The following is an 18,294-nucleotide window of genomic DNA, read 5'->3' on the forward strand; positions in this document are numbered from 1 at the left end:
ACAACAACAATATATACACATAAAATGACATCATTAATCTGGCATCAGTGCAGGATGCTGAGTGAGATTATATAATCAGAGTACAAATGTATGCAGTAGTGCAAAAATAAGTATTATTTACAGCTAACTACAGTAACTTTGCATACTTATTCTTTGTGATTCAGCATGTTAAAACAAATGTTATTATTTGTAAAAAAAAAAAAACTATTTTACCCAGGCTGAGTGCTTGTGTATAATTTGTGTCATCAGAAAGCAGATAGAAAAACAGGGATGAGGGCACTTGAGCCGAAACCGAGTCTTTCTTCATCATCTTCTTCACGGCTGTGTGAGTACGGGAGACGAGGGAGAAAGGGGGGGGCGTCGTTATGTAACTCCCCACAGCCCTGGTCCACCTGTTGCTCAGAATGGACTGCTGGCAACCTCAAAGCTCATAACACAATCACATGAATAAAGTCAAGTGTTGGCGTGATCGTCACCATTCAGTTCCTGTAGCATGTGCACAGTTGGTGTGGAGGAGAGAGATTTCCCACCTCCACAGTGTTGTGTGGAGAACAGGCAACTGCAAATTCCCATGTTAGATGCATAAAGGACAGCATGGCAGTGGAAGCAGGTTACAGTGCAGATCTGTGTCTGTTCCTCAAGATACACTGAACGGTTCACTTTACAATAGCCTTACTGTGTTTATTGGTTTATCGGCTTTATTTATATCACCTCATGTGTAATAACCTATCACCTTACAATTCAGTGAGACATATTAAATGATTTCAGTACAGAACATAACAGCCAATGCTGGTACATCACATCAGCAGCACAGATGTCAGGTGCTGGAATTCTTATAGGCTATATATATATATATATATCTTATATATATTTTTATGCATAGGTTTGTACTTACTTTGTGTTGTTATAAGGATATTATGTTTTGGGGAGATTTTCAGTCAGTACTGCACAGAATTATTGCATAGCCTACTCACAATACTTTCTCATAGATTAACACAGGTTAATACACTGAAGTAAAGCCATTTTAAGGTTAAATGTTACCGACACATGTAAGGCCTGAGGGTATAACACGAACACAATGTGTTATCCTAATACATAATTGAAAGCAAGGAAATCACAAAAGGCAAAACAAATGACCTGTTGACAACGAATCTTAACTGATTTTATTAAACCTTTTTTTTCCTTTTCTTTTTTTAATTCTTTTTTCTTACAAACTAAACCCTTTTCTTAACTAATTTTGATTCTTATTTAGGCTATTACAAACAAAACCCTCTTCAGTATCTTCATTGCAGTTGGCAAAACCAACCATTTTCCCATCATGCCATTCTCTAGGCTATGTAGTGACCATATGGGCACTTGGCTCCTACACTTGCCAGCAGGAATAGCCTCCCTGACCTCAGCTTGCTGCCACGATTTCATGCATCAGCAATGACCAGGAAATATAGAGTAAGAAAAATTCAACTGTTGAGAAAAAAAAAGAAAAAGAAAAAAAAAAGATTACTTGATGACATTTGCAGTTGCGTTACTGCAAAACCTTTAGGCCTTTAGACTACTGCGCAATCTTCCAAAGCATCCACTGTAGAATCCATATGTCAACCTTGAGTTGTTCTACACACCTACAAATAAAAGGTTCACTTATATCGATCAGCTTCATCTTATAGCAGGGCCTGCAGTTCTTTCTATTAAGTATATTAAAGATGGTTGCCTGTTGAGTTGAGATGGTCTAGACTTCAGACTGAAGGAAGCCCCGGAGGTTAACCGCTCTGTAAAAACACACAAAGTGAATTCTGGCATTTAGGCTAAAGTCACTTTGATCATTCAGATCAACAATCAACAATAAAAGTAAGATCTAAGACGTAAGTAAGACCCGAGTTAGACCTAAATGAATTGACTAACAGAATAGGAAAGACTCAGCAGACTAGTTGCAAGTTGAAATGAATCATCTATAGGCTCAGCGCTAACATTTATTTGCCATTCTCTGTAGTCTATTTGTAATTAATCTGCAAAAAAAATTACCAGCAGGTTATATCTAACAACTAACTAACAACAGGTAGACAACACAGATAGTTTATTCGTTTTTATCGTTTGAGCAGCTAGTTTTGTTTACAGCGAAGTCTGAGCTGGAAAAGGCAATGATGGGCTGATCGGCTCGCATGCGTAATGAGAGCTTGTGCCATAAGAGAAGGATCAAAACCGCTATCTGTCCGACAGACAGTTTACTCTGACGAGAACACGGCGACGCATCACTTTTACGCACCACCTGACCATGAATTATCGGGGTATTATACGAGTGTACGACCAGCACTTTGGTTTTTTGTGTCGGTTTAATGCATAGCACGCGTCTGGATACAGGTGCGAGGCATTTGACAGCGACACACACTTTCCCAGACCTGTAGAACCGATAGAGTCGCCGCTTCTGTCGTGCGTAAAACCTGGTCGACACGTCGGGAAACTAAACGCACACTGTGAAGTCGCTGTTCTCCTCCGATACAGCGGGTTTTTTTCCAAGATGGAAAACTTCACCACAGCTCAAGAACTGAACAACACTTTGGGGACTTGGATGGACCACAGCATCCAATACAAAGTGCTAAGTAGTTTATTGCTTTTCTTGATATGCGCCTTAGGGATCGTTGGCAACGTGATGGTCATCTTGGTGGTGCTCACCACCAAACACATGAGGACTCCCACCAACTGCTACCTTGTGAGTTTGGCTGTGGCAGATCTGATGGTGCTGACAGCGGCTGGTCTGCCGAGTATAACGGACAGTATCTTTGGATCTTGGGTGTTTGGACACTACGGCTGCCTCGGCATCACCTACTTTCAGTATCTGGGAATCAACGCCTCGTCTTGCTCCATAACCGCTTTCACCATAGAAAGATACATCGCCATTTGCCATCCTATAAAAGCTCAGTTTCTGTGCACGCTGTCCAGGGCGAAGAAAATCATTTTGTTTGTTTGGGTGTTTACCTCGCTGTACTGCGTGATGTGGTTCTACCTGTCAGACATCCAGGAGCTGGTGTACGACAACATCACCATCGTCACCTGCGGCTACAAAGTGCCCAGGCAGTTTTATCTGCCCATTTACTTTTTTGATTTCGGCATCTTTTTTGTTTTGCCACTGCTGCTCTCTGCGATCCTGTATGGACTGATCGCCAGAATCCTCTTCCTCAACCCGCTGCCATCCGACCATAAGGAGAAGAAGAAAAACGGCAACATGGCGGCTAATAAGACAAGTTGTAAAAACTCTCGCCACTCCAGCTCCACTGCGACCTCCCGCAGACAGGTGTGTGTGTGTGTGTGTGTGTGTGTGTGTGTGAGTGAGTGAGTGAGTGAGAGAGAGAGAGAGAGAGAGAGAGAGAGAGAGTGTGTGAGTGAGTGAGTGAGAGTGCGTGTGTGTCTGAGTGAGTGAGTGTGTATGTGTGTGTATGTGTGTGTGAGTGAGTGAGTGAGTGAGTGAGTGTGTGTGTGTGTGTGTGTGTGTGTGTGTGTGTGTGTGTGTGTGAGAGAGAGAGAGAGAGAGAGAGAGAGAGAGAGAGAGAGAGAGAGAGAGAGAGAGCCTGGCACAGCCACACTCGACCATTCTTTATGCCAAAAATGTGTTAAACTCTCATCCCACAGCTGCCCTGACTCCCACTGCAAAAATGTCCATCTTCATTTAGTCTCCTATTTTTCTTAAAACAAAGGGAAAATTCTGCCAATGGTGAGATAATGCCGCTTGTTTCCAGCGCAGTTTCAGTAGAAATGTCTTGAAACAAGGCAGAACAAGGCAGATCACTCTGCTAATGTCAGGAAAATTACACTTGATTCAAGAAAATGTTTAAAAAAATCAATGCTGGAATAAATGGTTTGTTGAAATGAAGATTTTTTTTATTACATGGTCAGGCTACAAACACAATATACAACTCTTGGGTAACCTTTTGTTTTGCAGTTCCTCTTAGTCCAAGGCATTTTCCAGGGAGAACAGGTTAAGAATTGTAAATTACAGTTTTGAACAAGTTACATTACGTCATTTTAAAGGTTCTTTGACATCTGAGATTACAAATGGCCAACACTCCCTCGCTATTGATAAAAAAAAACGATTGTCCTTATGGATTTCCATGTGAAGTCAGAAAGTAAGAACTGAAATGCATGTTGGAAAATCTTTCAATCCTGATCCCCCATACTCTATGGCAGGTTTAGATCTACATATATCTGTAATTATGCTATTATTTATTTGTTTAAGATTATTGATCTGGCTGGTTTTATTGCCTCAAGTGCTCCCATGAGAGCTTTACTGCAGCTTTACTGCAATGACAGCTGCCATATTTCCCTCCTGTGGCCCTGCAGGTGACCAAGATGCTGGCGGTGGTGGTGATCCTGTTCGCCATGCTGTGGATGCCGTACCGCACCTTAGTGGTGGTCAACTCCTTCCTGGACCGGGCCTACCTGGACACCTGGTTCCTGCTGTTCTGCCGGAGCTGCATCTACCTCAACAGCGCCATCAACCCGGTCATCTACAACGCCATGTCCCAGAAGTTCCGCGCCGCTTTCCGCAAGATCTGCCGCTGCGGGCGGAAGGGCTCGGACAAGCCGGCCGCCTACAGCGTGGCGCTCACCTACAGCGCCGTCAAGGACACGTCTCTGGTGGAGAGCACCGACCACTTCACCACGGAGCTGGAGGAGCTCACGGTCACGGACGAGCTGCTGCCTGACAAGAAGAAGATGATGTTCCCGGACCCTTGTGTCTACGGGAAGGTGACGTTCAGCGACGCCTGAGTGCAGAGCGAGGCTTCAGGCTGGGAAGGAGTCGACATGAGGGCCGGTGTGCGGTATCTGGCGTGAAGTTAAAGAGTCGAGAACTGCCGCTTAATGGAGTCTGTCGAGTGGAATGGTGTTTTTCCTGAGTGCCTGCTGTCTGACCTTTTCCCAGCCAGGCTGCGGTCCTTGACATGTAAACACAGCGATTACTGCCACTGATGCATGATGATAGCGTTTGAGTCCCGGAGCCAAACGTGCTCTTCGTCAACAAGAATGACCCAAGATGTTGTAAATACACAAATGACGACGGCAGTAAGGGCCGTCTCATCACAAAGCTGCTGTCTGGGACTTGAGCATATAAGATAGTGAACATGAGTCGTTCCCACTTTCCCATCGCCAATTCCAAGTACACAACTTTGAGTATCTGCTGAAGCTGAGTGTCAGTCTAGTGGAGACTCATTTCTTCTCTTTAAAGCTGCACCAGGCAACTTCATATGTCGGTTCCTCCAGATGGCAGCGAGAGATAACTGTCTGAAAACTTTCAATACCCAGAAATTCTGTAAGGTGACGTCAGTAAACTGCACACAGCACTAGGGCTGGGTATCGTTTAAAAAAAATTACGATACCAGTACCAATACCAGTATCCTTAAAGTGATACCGATACCAAGAGAGTACTTCATTCGATACCTTTTTTTTTTTACGTTTTGGTGGCATCTCGACTTCACCACCACAGACTGTATGGGTTGTAGCTGCTGCGGTAGTGGGCCAATCACACGTCGCATTAAATCGAAGAACGCTTGCGGTGATTGGCTGCGAGCAAAACCATACAAATAGTCATTTTTTTTCTAGATCTGTGTACAAAACGTATCGAATGCAGGTATCGTTTGACTGGAGAAGTTTCGATACTATTTGGTACTAGGTTATTTCGGTCGATACCTTAAAAGGTATCGAGTACCGATACCCAGCCCTACACACGCTCATGTTTACCAACCCAGCTGATCTGTGATGCTTTAAACCAAAGGAAACCAAAGAAACGAGAGAGGAAAAGATCTGACGTTGGGGAGCCCAGCTTTCTCTGGACAAAGTGCTGCATTTTGTTTCTAAGTTTCAATTTGTCACATCCTGTAGGTGGAGAAGTGTTCATACCTGACACCAGAATTTAATTCGGGGGAAATGCGGCAAATCTACGGCGTCTCAATCCAGAAGCGTGGGACGCTCTTCTCTGCTGCAGCGCCCGTCTGTGATTTAGGCTGATAAGACGAGTGCATTTTAACGTAAAAATGTTGCCTTGTGCAGCTTTAATAACTGTATGTGTTGCCTTAAGCGATCCTGGCTCCTGCTGCGTTCAGGCAGGCAGTCCTTAACAGGGTGAACATCGAGTCGCATCTGAACCCTCAGTGAAAAACAGCCTGTATTCTCTCTGTGAAGGACATGCATGGCCTCCAGCACAATGTGAGAGCCAAGACACACTGTGCTGTTCGCTGTGGCGAGAGGGGCTCACCTCTATAAGGTCTTGATGTAAGTGTATGTGGAGGAAGGATCGGTGGTGGTTATACTGCTGTAGTAAAGTATGTAAAGCACTTTGTAACTTTATTTCAGAAAGTGCCACATAAAAGTTTATTTTTGATCGCCACACTGCAAAAAATCTCCATCTTAAGTCATTTAGTCTATTATTGAGTACTAAAATCGTAATTTTCTCAAAACAAGTGAAGAAGTCTGCCAATGGCGTTTGATAATTCCACTTGTTTCCAATGCAAATCAACTTGTTTCAAGAATTTTGTCTTGATAGTAGTGCAGTGATCTGCCTTGTTCTGACTTGCTGACACTCATTTCTAGAAAATTCCTGAAACAAGTGAAGCTGCATCGGAAACAAGTGGCGTTATCTCTCCTCTTGGTTTAAGAAAAATAAGATTTGAAGGCTGAATATGAGACTAACTGACTTGTTAAGATGGATGTTTTTTGCAGTTGCACCATCAACCATCACTCTTAAAGTTTGAGCAATGACCCTGGTTGCAAACCTCAGTATTTTCCAATATGAAAGACTGTATATATCGTTACAGAGATTTAAGTGTAACCTATGAAATATGTTCATAAATTTAAAGTGCCGCTCTATAACTTCCATCCAAGCGCTCAGTATTTCCCCTCCATGCTGCGGCAAGAGTGTCATGATGGTTTTGGTCGGTGTGCTGTATCATGTGTGCTGTGGATTTTAATCAAACCATCGCTTCGCTCGTCCGCTTTTAGTTCAGCGAGCCTTCAGTGAGCCGGGGAACATGGCTGGTTGGACATGCTATGTTTAGATATACTGATGTTGTGTGGCGTTCACTGCCAGATCAACGGCTGTCCGTGAATTTCTGAGCGCCGCCCGACACACAAGGAACATAATTGGGCAGCAGCCACAGCGGAGGAAGACAAAGCTCTCGCTGTGTAATCGCCTCTGACAGGGTTTCATTCAATATGTGGAATATGTGGAATGTGGAGTAATAGCTGCAGCTTTTATTTAATGATTGTGCCGATGTAAACTTTTAGTAGATTCACGCCTTCTTGTGTGTCCGTTCCCTGTGTACGTATGAAAAGTGATGTCATGTAACTGTTTTGTTCGTCAGGTGTAATGGAGAGGCTAACTGTATATTTTTATGGAGCTGTTGCTTTCATGATTGCCCATTAAAACCAATACAGAGTCAATATTATTTTGTGATGTACTATTTGGAAACTGTTGCCTTGGTCTTGCTTTTTTAAAGTGAATGTGATGCTGTGAATACACTTGATGGTTATCTGGAAATTGTTAATTTGTAAATTTTACCGTTACGTTCCAAATAAAGTTGGTTCAGAAATGACAGCGCCCGGTGCAATTTTGTATTTCTGAGCACAGCAATGCACATTTAGGGAATACACTCACGAAGGAAAATTCTCTTCATCTGTTCTGTTTCCATTAGCTGTCTATTCTTCTTCCTCCACACAAAGCAGGAACCAGCATCAAGCCAAATGACAAGAGGGCTAAAAGGGCAAAGAAGGATAAAAAGGGCAAATCCTGTGTTCCTGAAATGAAATTTGTTTCTTTGACATTCTGTGGATAAAAAAAACACAGACATGAGACTAAAAGCAAACAGTCATTTATCTATAGAGGGCTTAAAGGAGGAGGGGCGGGTGGGGCAGGAATAGCTTAACCTTAACCTTACGAAGAAGGAAAAAGAAATCTTCACTGAGTGCTGGTTATCTTATTATATTGTTTATTTACCCAGACAATATCTGTCCGTTGTCTGACATGGGTGAAGCTGAATATTATTAATTGTTGCTAAATGCTAGATGCCATAAGTTGTTTTGTTGATATTCACATACAGCGCCTTTGACAATATAACCAATAAATTCCCACTAAGATAAGTTTGAAGTTAAAAAGCCATTTGAACAGCTCACTAACCTGCACTTTGATGGTACGGAAATTTTCTGGCATTTAGTATGGAGTTCTCATCAGCATACATTAGACCTAACAGTATCACTCATATGCATTCAAATTAGCTAATTCCTTACATGGCATTTACCTTGACAGCGTACATGACAACATAAATAACCTAATAAATGCAAATTCTGTCATCATACCGCCTACAGTATCGCCCGTATAATCTCTGGGAACCTTTTCAGCTAACTGCTAATTTAATGCTACTGCCAGGACGAGACTCTGTGACTGGAATTTTAAACAGGTTAATACAATTTCTCTGGAGTGTAAGTAGTGCTTTGATGCTAGTCTTCCCTTCCTGTATCCACATCTCCGTCCACAGATACCGGTCTGCCCACTGTAGGTCTGTCTTACACCTTATTATACCACTGCCATGGCCCCACAGCCTCACAGGTACAGTGAACCTCTCCTCTCCTTCGCCCTGCCTGTAATAACACTCACCCAGTAGCTTGTGACTCACTTGTGTTTAGGCCAACTTAGCACATTTAACAAATAAATCACAAGAAAAGCAAACATATAACGCAGGTAAGCGATTGTGTCTGCAGACGTCAATTGTGCTTTGAAAACAAGAACTGATCCAAACATCATCGATCTGCAAGAATTTTTTTTTTTTTTAATTCAGCTCTAACACAAAGCCTTGAGGCCATACCTGTGTGTGTGTGTGTGTGTGTGTGTGTGTGTGTGTGTGTGTGTGTGTGTGTGTGTGATATCAATCAATGCCAATGTGTTTTCCAAGGACTTGTAACAACACCACTTGTAAAGATCTGATGTGTTGCTGTGGTATTGATTTATATCCTGCTGTGTAGTTTGATTGAAAAGACCATTGAGACTGTATTTAGTATACAGGAGACAAACACACATTGCTATCTTGCACCATATTAAATTCATATTTAAAAAAATATATATATATTTTCAGGCTGGGCCACAGGCTCAGCATCATACACTGCCTTGATGTTTAACATGTTGCCATTGCCCTGCCTGCTCTTTAACATTTTGAAGTGCACATGCCTGGAGGAGTGGCTCACACTCGCTACATTATTATAGCTAACGTTAGCTCTAACGTTAGCTTCAGTTGGAGATTACAAGTTTAGCATAAACAGAAGTTACAGGCGCTAGTTCTGTTTGTAGATATGACTCAGGCTGCTTTTCAGAAAGCATTTAGTATCATGTTAGCTTCAGTTGGAGATTGCAAGCTTTGAATAAACAGAAGCTAACGTCACTGTGTTTGATGATTTCCCACTACCCGTGTGGAGTAGCTACACTATATGTGGCGTAAAAATAAGAAAAAAACCCCAAAACAATTCCATTAACCATCATACAGCAGAGCAGCCCAGCCACCACTAGAAGACCACAGAAACTCAAACTTCATCAACAGAAAAGGAAAAAAACGTCACAGTACTGGACACACTATTTGATTGACAGGTGATCTGTGGGAAGTGCAGTGCAGAAACACCACAGCGCTGAGCACCACAGATGTCACCAAAATGGAAAAAAAAACAAGAATCTTGTGGATTACCACTTTAAATAATGTTTCTCCATGAGAGGATACAGTTAGCAGGCGATCTGTGGATTCAGACCTTGAATTAGATCCAGTACCATATAAGGCCCTTCATGGGAAGTAGGATCACAATATGTAATTGCATTAACAGTAAATCAACTCTTGAATTTAGCTTCATCAAATGCCAAAACAGACAAAGTGCAAAGCATTACACTGAAGAACGAAGAGTAAGGTTGAGAGAGAGCGACAGACAGAAAGAGAGAGCATGAAACAGTCAGAGAGAAAGAAAATGAAAGGAGGAGGATGAAGCAGAGAAAGTCACATAGGTGCAGGTGGAGCTGCAGTGGAGGCAGATGCAGAAAGGTAGGAATAAGAAACTGATTTTCTGGATCATTAACTCCAGAGAGAATGTGTTTCAGCACAATAAAAAGCCGGTTGTTCTGTGATAATGAGAAGGTAACGCTCATTACGGCCGCCGGGTTCGACACAGCAACAGAGACGAGCGCGGTGTAATTACAGCTCGCCTGCAACAAGGGAGCAGCCTCAGCTTTTATGAATAATTATGCACGGAGGAGATGCGCAGTGTGGAGTGGCTGTTGATATGGGAGTCACCTTGTCATCACAATCATGTTTCACGTGAAAACTCCACCAACATGATGCTCTTTCTGTGGTCAAGACAGATGGATTGATCGCACGAGTCAGAGAAAGCCTCTTTTCTCTAACATCTGTACAGGAAAACTACACTTACACTTCTTTCATGCCATACAGTTACAATACTGAAGCCAAGTGCTTTACAGCCCTCGAACCAGAATGCATCTGGCCATATCTAATTATTCACTGAGATTTTTGGAGTTTGAGTTAAAGATGGATGGGAAATAAACTTCATGCAACTTTCAGAACCCATCATAAATCAAAATAAAGGTCAGTTTTTACTTTGTTTCCAAATATTACCTATGTAAAGATACCTCCAACAGCCTAGAACTACACTTCAGTCCATCAGTGTGAGGAAACAAACGTCCTCAGTAGAGTAACTCAAATCAAATCTTTAAACTCAAAACATCCATGAATCTGTCAATGAAAATCCACTTGTTTCGAGAGTTTTCCTCATTCAAGTGTCTTTTTCTTGATACTAATGATCTGCCTTGTTTGAAAAGTTGTGAAACAAGTGAAACTCCACAGCAGCAGCAGTTCAGCTCACAGGACACATGGGAGCCTGTGCAGAGATAAAGGCCAAGCTGTAAAAGCGCCTCTTCCTTGTAAATCAGGTATTGCACACACAGTGACTAATTACACTGTGTGTGATCCCATGAGGGAGAAATTCTATTCATTACCAAAGAATGGGCAATCAACCAAATAATGGTTTATTGTGCCTGCATCATTCTTTTACTAGAGAAAGTCGTGGGTATTTTTACTTCAGTCATTTAAATGGTGCAATTAATCCTTCAGAAAGAAAGCCGTCTCATCATGAGCAATCGTTAACATGTTGAGCTCTAATCACAAACTAATTGTTTATTCAAAACAAAAACCATTACAGCCGCTCAGAAAATTAAGAAAATAGAAATATTGGTTATATTGGCCACATATCGCTGCTGTCTCAGAAGAACAGGTGATTTTAAAGTTTTTGCTAGATCAGGTTTCATGACCCTAGAGTCCATGAAACCCATTCAAAAGTGCTGATTACATTTTAAAAATGCATGTCTGTCAATCTAGAAAATAACGCTCTTTTAATAAAGTTCTCAGAAAGCGGACTTTTTGAAGATATGAAGTGTTTACCCGACAGCAGCCATATGAAGGTTTGGGAAATGTAGAACCGAAGCAATAACTATCCACCATTATCCAATTCTCTGGGGTCAGAAGGCTCGGCGACGCGCTGCGCTTTGCGTCTGAGTAAACAAAGAGCCGATCCTCAGAGGCAGCGGCGAGCCTGACGGGTCTTCAACTAATCTGGGGATGCTGGTGCAGATAATAAGAACAAGCAGTGCAGGCTAATTCGATTGCACACCAATAATTAAATAAGAACGGACAGGAAAACTAGATCTTCCTCAGTGAAACAATGACTGCCAAGAGAAACGGGTGATAACCCATCTCCAACAGCATGGCTGAGCGCAGGAAAGCAAATTGCCTCTGAAATTGTTTGGACTGGATGGAGCTGAGAACACCAAACACAGACAGAGTCTTCACAAAATTGCCCAGCTAATGAGAACTGTTGAATTGTCAACTCAATCAAACCCCCCAGACTGCCAGAAACATTAACCGTGACTCATAATTTCTAGTTTTCTCGGTATGAGTTACACTGCAAAAGGAATATCAAGAGAATATGCCTTGTGTGCTGCAGTTCAAATAAGGCTGGAAATTTCAAATTGGAGCAACAATCCTTCTGTAATTTCAAAAATATCACTCGCCATTTTTAACCAGACAGGGTTCCACTTACTATTGCATTTGCTCAAAGAGGAAAATGGATTGATTTAAATTAATTTATACATTGTAGTGGCCAGAGACGGTGTTGGGGTTAAGACTCCTGCTGTCTGAGGATCTAATCCTGTTACAACCTTCAGCCCCGTGTGTCCTCTGCTTTGTGTCCCGCTCAGCTTTTCTTCTGTTTCAATGAAAGAAACAAAAATATTAAGGGAAGTGGACTGGCCATTCTTTACAAAAAAAAAAGAGAGTCCATTAGTGTCTCATCCATCTACAGGACAGTGTGTTTGTTTCTCAGGAGGGAAAAAGCTCTTAAAGGGTTTTTTCTTATGAGGGAAAAACAAAATGCCACTGCTGAACAAGCAAGGCAGAACCGTTTGTTTACTGATGAGATTTTAAATTTAGCACAAAGACGTGAAAAATGTATTGAGTAGAATGAATATTGCTGATGATGAGATCAATAGTGAACACAAACTGTATAACCAAGCTTGCTGTTCTCATGTTTGATGCTAGAAGAAACATACAGAAGTTTAAAACGTAACTTTTCTCCATCACCAAACCCAGATTTCTACATAGGCATTCACCCCATTTAATAGCACAAGGCAATATTACATCAAAACCTGTGTATTGGTCTAATATCATACTTGCAAAGCCATTAAGTGCCATCAATTTGACACCTTCCTCAGCTTATATTAGCAGTTTAGTATTTCCATTTCAACATTCATTCATCCAACAAAGCCAAACAGGAAAAGTGCAAGTAAAAAAAATTGTGAATTGATTGAATTTTTAGGCTTCAAGTACAAAAAAATCCATCCAAGATTGAGGCTAAATGTTTCAATCCTCCAGGAGGAGGCTGTGTGGAATGTCCTCATGTAAATTTATGGAAATTAATGTTCTTTTTTTTTTCTCGTGCTTCCACTGTGATGATTGCAAAATGAGCCAAGGAGTGGGATTTCCTTCCTGGTTTTTTTTTTCACTTTCCACTGACCATCTGACACAATGCTACAACCAAGCATCAGTCCAACCAGCCATCCAACAGAACTACTCATCAGCATGTGCTTTCATTTCTCTGTTTTCCTTCTTTCTTCTTTTTTAGTTTCACCTTTCGCCAATTGTGATATTTTAATTTTTCTTTTGTCCGTTCTCTCCTTTCTCTGTAGACTGCACGCCCCAACAGCTGATGGGGATCCTAATATTAAACTAATAAACAAATAAACAAATGTGGTTATAAGCCATATTGTGTTTTAAAAGTAGGTATACAATTTTCAATAATCATCATAATGAAAAACAAAGCTGTATAATTTTAGTCATGTTCAACTTATTCATTCAGTCATTTTAACAATTCCATAGTCATAAATAATAGGTGCACCTGGAAACACTTGATACTTAATACAGTGAGTACAAACGATGCCTATATAAAAAAAGTATACTTACCTTTGAAACACCTGGTATAATGTCAACAACTATCAGCTAAATGAATGATTCTTAAGAATGCCTGGCCTAATGTGCTGAATTAAATCATTTATGCAAAGATTTTCACATCAAAGATGTGGTTTGTTGGATTGGTTTTATTTGAGAATTTACATTACATTCATTTCTTATTGGATTTCCTGGGAAAATTCTGCACAAATTAACATTATTTATCATTTATCTGTCACATTCAGAATATGGTTTCTTATTTCTTAGTGTCACCACACATATGGACACACATGTATCGTAACACAAGAAGTGAAAACATTATGAGAACTCAACACACAACTCAACACAGACCGATGCAGCACATAATTACACAAGTAGAAGAGAGTCATTATTCCAGATAACAGATCTTCATTGTGGAATGGTCGAGCTCATGGAGGGGAAGGAGAAGAAATTTTAAAACTAGTCCCAAATCTAATTATTATTGACCTTTAAAACAAAGAGGTTACTGGAGGTCAGGACAAACAGTCTCTCATTGGTTGCTCGAAAGCCCAGGATTGGCTCGCTGGAGTCCAGGCTGGCCACCTGTTGCTTGGCAACCTGTCCTACCTGACGACCCTGCTTCCTGTTGAAGAGGACGGTATCGACGGGCGCCGGCTGTCTGTAGATGAAGGCGCGGCGCAGACACTCACCCAGCGTGGCGTAGGAGAAGTTTGGAGCGCAGGTCGCAAACTTCTTGTCCCGTTTGGACGCCTGGACATAACCTGCACAAGAAAGATGGGGTAAGAAAAGAGAACTAACATGAAAAAAAAAAAGAAATAAAATGCAATGAAATTACTTGAGATTGCACAATTACCAACAAAAATCTGCTGGAGAGGCCCTAAAAATTTTCATTTTCTGGTTGCACTAGGCCAGTGATTCTCAACCTTTTTCATATCAAGGACCCCTAATATAGTCCACATTAGAGCCACGGACCCCCATTTGACGAGATTTTGTCTCTCAGACCCAAATCTGAGAATATTTTTTATTGTTAGAAATGATTTTGATTTTCCATGACTATTTGTATTGTAGGTAGAGAGAAAACAGTGAAACTATGACCAAAACAGTCATTCTTCTACATTCTCTAATTGTGTTCACTTCTTGTAAATGAAATAATGGTGAAGTTTAACAATTCATCAATTTGCTGGGGACCCCCTGGAACCACCTCAAGGACCCCTGGTGGTCCCTGGACCCCACATTGAGAACCACTGCACTAGGCAACACTGGCAACTCTAAATGGCAGCGAGAGGAAAACTGTTTGAAAACTGTTTAAAATTAAATAGCGTGAAATCATGTGACATCAGTAACCTACACACAGCACACTCATGTTTACCAACCCAGAAGGTCTGCGATCACTTTATCCTCAGGGAAACAAAGAGACGAGAGAGGAAAAGATCTAATGTTGGTGAGTCCAGCTTTCTCTGGACAGAGCGCTGCTTAGGAGACAGTTTGGATTTCACTCTTAAGGTTAGAAGAGTCCATACCAGACACCAGAATTTAATTTGGGCGTCTCCATGAGGGGGGAGAGACGTTCTTTTCTACTGCAGCCCAACTTTTTTGATTTAGGCTGATGAGACAGGTGTATTTTTATATAATAATCCTACTAGAGCTTTAAAGAGCCCAATCCATAACTGCCACATTATGGCTTAATTTAATTGGTGATGTCTTGCATTGGGGCCAATGTTTCACCAAAATGTATTATCTGAACTTTAGATATATGAACTTGTTGTTACAGCTTGTGGTGACTAAATATGTATTTATATGCATTTTTAGGCTGTAAAAGATTTGTTTACACTAGTGATGTTTGTAAACATTACAAGAAAAAAGGTGCAGTATTTACAGACAAGATGATCAAATAAATGCTGTATTGGAGCTTTAATATTCACTCATTCGTGTGCAAAGGGAATACTAATATATAATATAATGGCACACTGCTTTCTATCACACCATAACAAGCTTGACTTAGATGTTAATAGTCCTGCATGTTCTGAGCATATTTTATATATTTTCCTTCAAGCCACAGTTGACTCGCTGAGGTAATTTCTGAAAGTATCACTAGAGATCCTCTGTATTCTCAAATTGGATGATGCATTGCATATGTAATTGGAGAGAACGGTAAAACTCTCCTGTGTAAAAAAAATAAAAATAAAAATGGAGATGTCATACTTGTCGAAGGGGAAAATTGAAATTGAAGAGAGAGAGAGAGAGAGAGAGAGAGAGAGAGAGAGAGAGAGAGACACAGACAGACACACACAGACAGAGAGAGAGAGACAGACAGAGAGAGAGAGACAGACAGAGAGAGAGAGACAGACAGACAGACAGACAGAGAGACACACACAGACAGAGAGAGAGAGAAAGAGAGACAGACAGACAGAGAGAGAGAGACAGACAGACAGACAGAGAGACACACACAGACAGAGAGAGAGAGAGAGAGAGAGAGAGAGAGAGAGAGAGAGAGAGAGAGAGAGAGAGAGAGAGAGAGAGACAGACAGACAGAGAGAGACAGAGAGAGAGAGAGACACAGACAGACAGACAGAGAGAAACAGAGAGAGAGACAGACAGACAGACAGAGAGAAACAGAGAGAGAGAGAGAGAGAGAGAGACAGAATCCTGGAGGCTCTAGAGATTGGCACACTGGTTAATGGATTGAGTGCTCAGGTGTTATATTAAGACAACACTAAGTGACTAAGTTCACATGCACAAGATAATCAAGTTATCACACTTAGTTTTATTATTAAGACGCATTTCAATGGTTTACATGAATAACAGAAGATGGTTCTGTTAATGTTCCCATTTGAATACAAATTTGCATGCTGCAATTTGTTGCCTGCTCCCCTATAGGCTGCAAGCAATGTCAGTAATTTCCCTCCTGTCCTCCCAGCTGCAGCTGTGTTTAACTTTTCTGTCATTTATCCAGTGCCAACACTACAGGCATGACAGCTGGGTGTAAACAAAGTTAATAGCTGTAAGAATTAATAATTCAAGGTAAGTTGGGCAAGTGTCACAACTCGTGGAAAGTGAAAATGCAGACAGGAGTATGGTGTTTACATGTTTAAACCACCCACACATAATGTGACTAATACCGCAGCGCTCCACAGACCTTAATGGCAGCAGTAATAACCAAATATGACCTTAACCAAAGTGACATAATTAGATTAAGATGTTTACATGGCCCATGACCTAATCACAGTGTTGTTATAGCATCAAGATCCAAATGTCAGCATGCATGTAAATGTAGACAGTGATGCAAACTGTTACAGCGGTAATCCATGAAATTCTTGTTGTTGTTTTTTTTTATTTTAGTGCTATGTTTGGTGCTAAGTGCTCATTGCTGTTGTGTTTCTGCACTTCCAAGAGATCACTTGTCAATCAAACAGTGTGGGCCGCACTATGACGACTTTCTGTTGAGTTTCTGCAGGTGGTGGCGCTCTTTTCTTTGTCTGTTCAGCCATGGTGGCTATCGCTGCTCATGCTAACTACCCAGTTCTTCTTCTACTTATTCCAAACAAACAACTGTTGCTGCTGCTGGAAACATAAAACACATAAATTCCTGTGCACAAGAGGATTTTTCCTGGACTGGGTGTTTACAACAGCAAATGTACAAGCTTTCAGTTATTTTTTATTTATATCAAATTATTACTTTAAGCTCTTACCCAGGGCGTTGAATGTGGCGACGTGCTCCCACATGTTGCTGGGCTGGTCGGGCCGCGGCTGCCACACCAGGGCGTCAACATCGTGTCGCAGGCAGAGGCAAGGCATGTCAGACGGGTTCACGTCGACTGTGAACAGGTACTGGTGGCTCCCCAGATTCACCTGCAGAGACAGACAGAACAGAAACGTATTGGTGGGATTACAGAATTAGCTCATTTTTAGATTCCTTTAATCGCCCTATTACACTGTGTAATTAGATATTAGTTTCTGTGCATATCCCTCCGTGATACACAAACATGGATGGGATAAGGATGGACTAACACTGCAGCAGGTTGGGGTTCAGTGCCTTGCTCAAGGACAGAGGCAGTGATGGACATGTTGGCTACTGGGGGGATGGACTGTGACTGTCCAGTTTCCAGACAGTCTGTAATCACCGTCTCACACATCATCTCCTCATGCTCGAGGCGATTTCCTGTGTGCTTCCTCAACTGTGAGAAGCTGTATCATTCTTGTATCAGTCCCAGGGTATATCAGGTTGATTTAAGCTGTGAGTTCATACATAAAACACCCAACAATACCCTCAAAATCAATGGTCTATTAACAGATCAGGAGAACATTCATCAAGCGGGACAGAAAATCAAATCCATCTAGATTGCATCTGGGGATGTGTGCGCAATTTCCCCAGAATGTCATCTGTCTCCATGTTTCTTCCCACATGGTGACTGCTAGCGTTAAACAGAGAGATTTACAGTGTGTGTGTGGCAGCTCTCCATACTCAAATTCAGCACAGCGATTATGGGTTATCATTGAATAGTAGTTAATAACAGCCATAAAAGTCCATGCTTTTGCCACACATGACCTCATCCTGATGCATGTCCTTGACGTAACTAGGTATGTGTGCGGCTTGGTGCTATTCCAGTCTGCCTCCATTTGTTTTGGAAAGCAAAAAATGACCACGGTGACGTCTTCGCTCCTCGACATCTAACTGTTCACACCAAGCGCCGAGCATACAGTCAACCCACATCCTGCGAATCCAACTGCCAACGTTGTTCATAGGTTGTCAGGCGGCGCTGTCCTCCCCATC

The 18,294-nt window shown here is 41.6% G+C and overlaps 2 protein-coding genes across 2 annotated transcripts; one reads left to right on the top strand and one right to left on the bottom strand.

Moving 5' to 3' along the window:
• The first annotated feature begins 2,509 nt into the window (after positions 1 to 2,509).
• On the top strand, positions 2,510 to 4,755 carry LOC139654568 (thyrotropin-releasing hormone receptor-like). Its single transcript, XM_071531683.1, has 2 exons — positions 2,510 to 3,283; positions 4,327 to 4,755. The coding sequence occupies exons 1-2, from the start codon at positions 2,510 to 2,512 to the stop codon at positions 4,753 to 4,755; spliced, it is 1,203 nt and encodes a 400-aa protein (XP_071387784.1).
• An 8,911-nt stretch (positions 4,756 to 13,666) lies between these two features.
• LOC139654524 (nudC domain-containing protein 1-like) lies at positions 13,667 to 17,343 on the bottom strand. The gene is made up of 2 exons (XM_071531622.1): positions 17,213 to 17,343; positions 13,667 to 14,284 (listed from the first exon to the last, which is right to left on the bottom strand). The coding sequence occupies exons 1-2, from the start codon at positions 17,316 to 17,318 to the stop codon at positions 13,995 to 13,997; spliced, it is 396 nt and encodes a 131-aa protein (XP_071387723.1). The 5' UTR covers positions 17,319 to 17,343; the 3' UTR covers positions 13,667 to 13,994.
• Between the last annotated feature and the right edge of the window lie 951 nt (positions 17,344 to 18,294).

This window comes from Centroberyx affinis, unplaced genomic scaffold (assembly GCF_046629955.1).
Source record: "Centroberyx affinis isolate AG114_WGS23_722 - 3 ecotype Tasmania unplaced genomic scaffold, CSIRO-AGI_Caff_v1 ptg000144l_1, whole genome shotgun sequence".
Lineage (NCBI taxonomy): Eukaryota > Metazoa > Chordata > Actinopteri > Beryciformes > Berycidae > Centroberyx > Centroberyx affinis.

Bases quoted from the DNA above. Each gene is read 5' to 3' on its own strand.
- LOC139654524 (XM_071531622.1), bottom strand. From the start codon at position 17,318: ATGCCTTGCCTCTGCCTGCGACACGATGTTGACGCCCTGGTGTGGCAG. The intron at 14,285-17,212 runs GTAAGAGCTTAA...TTTCTTGTGCAG, and splicing joins CGCCACATTCAACGCCCTGG to GTTATGTCCAGGCGTCCAAA.
- LOC139654568 (XM_071531683.1), top strand. From the start codon at position 2,510: ATGGAAAACTTCACCACAGCTCAAGAACTGAACAACACTTTGGGGACT. The intron at 3,284-4,326 runs GTGTGTGTGTGT...GTGGCCCTGCAG, and splicing joins CTGCGACCTCCCGCAGACAG to GTGACCAAGATGCTGGCGGT.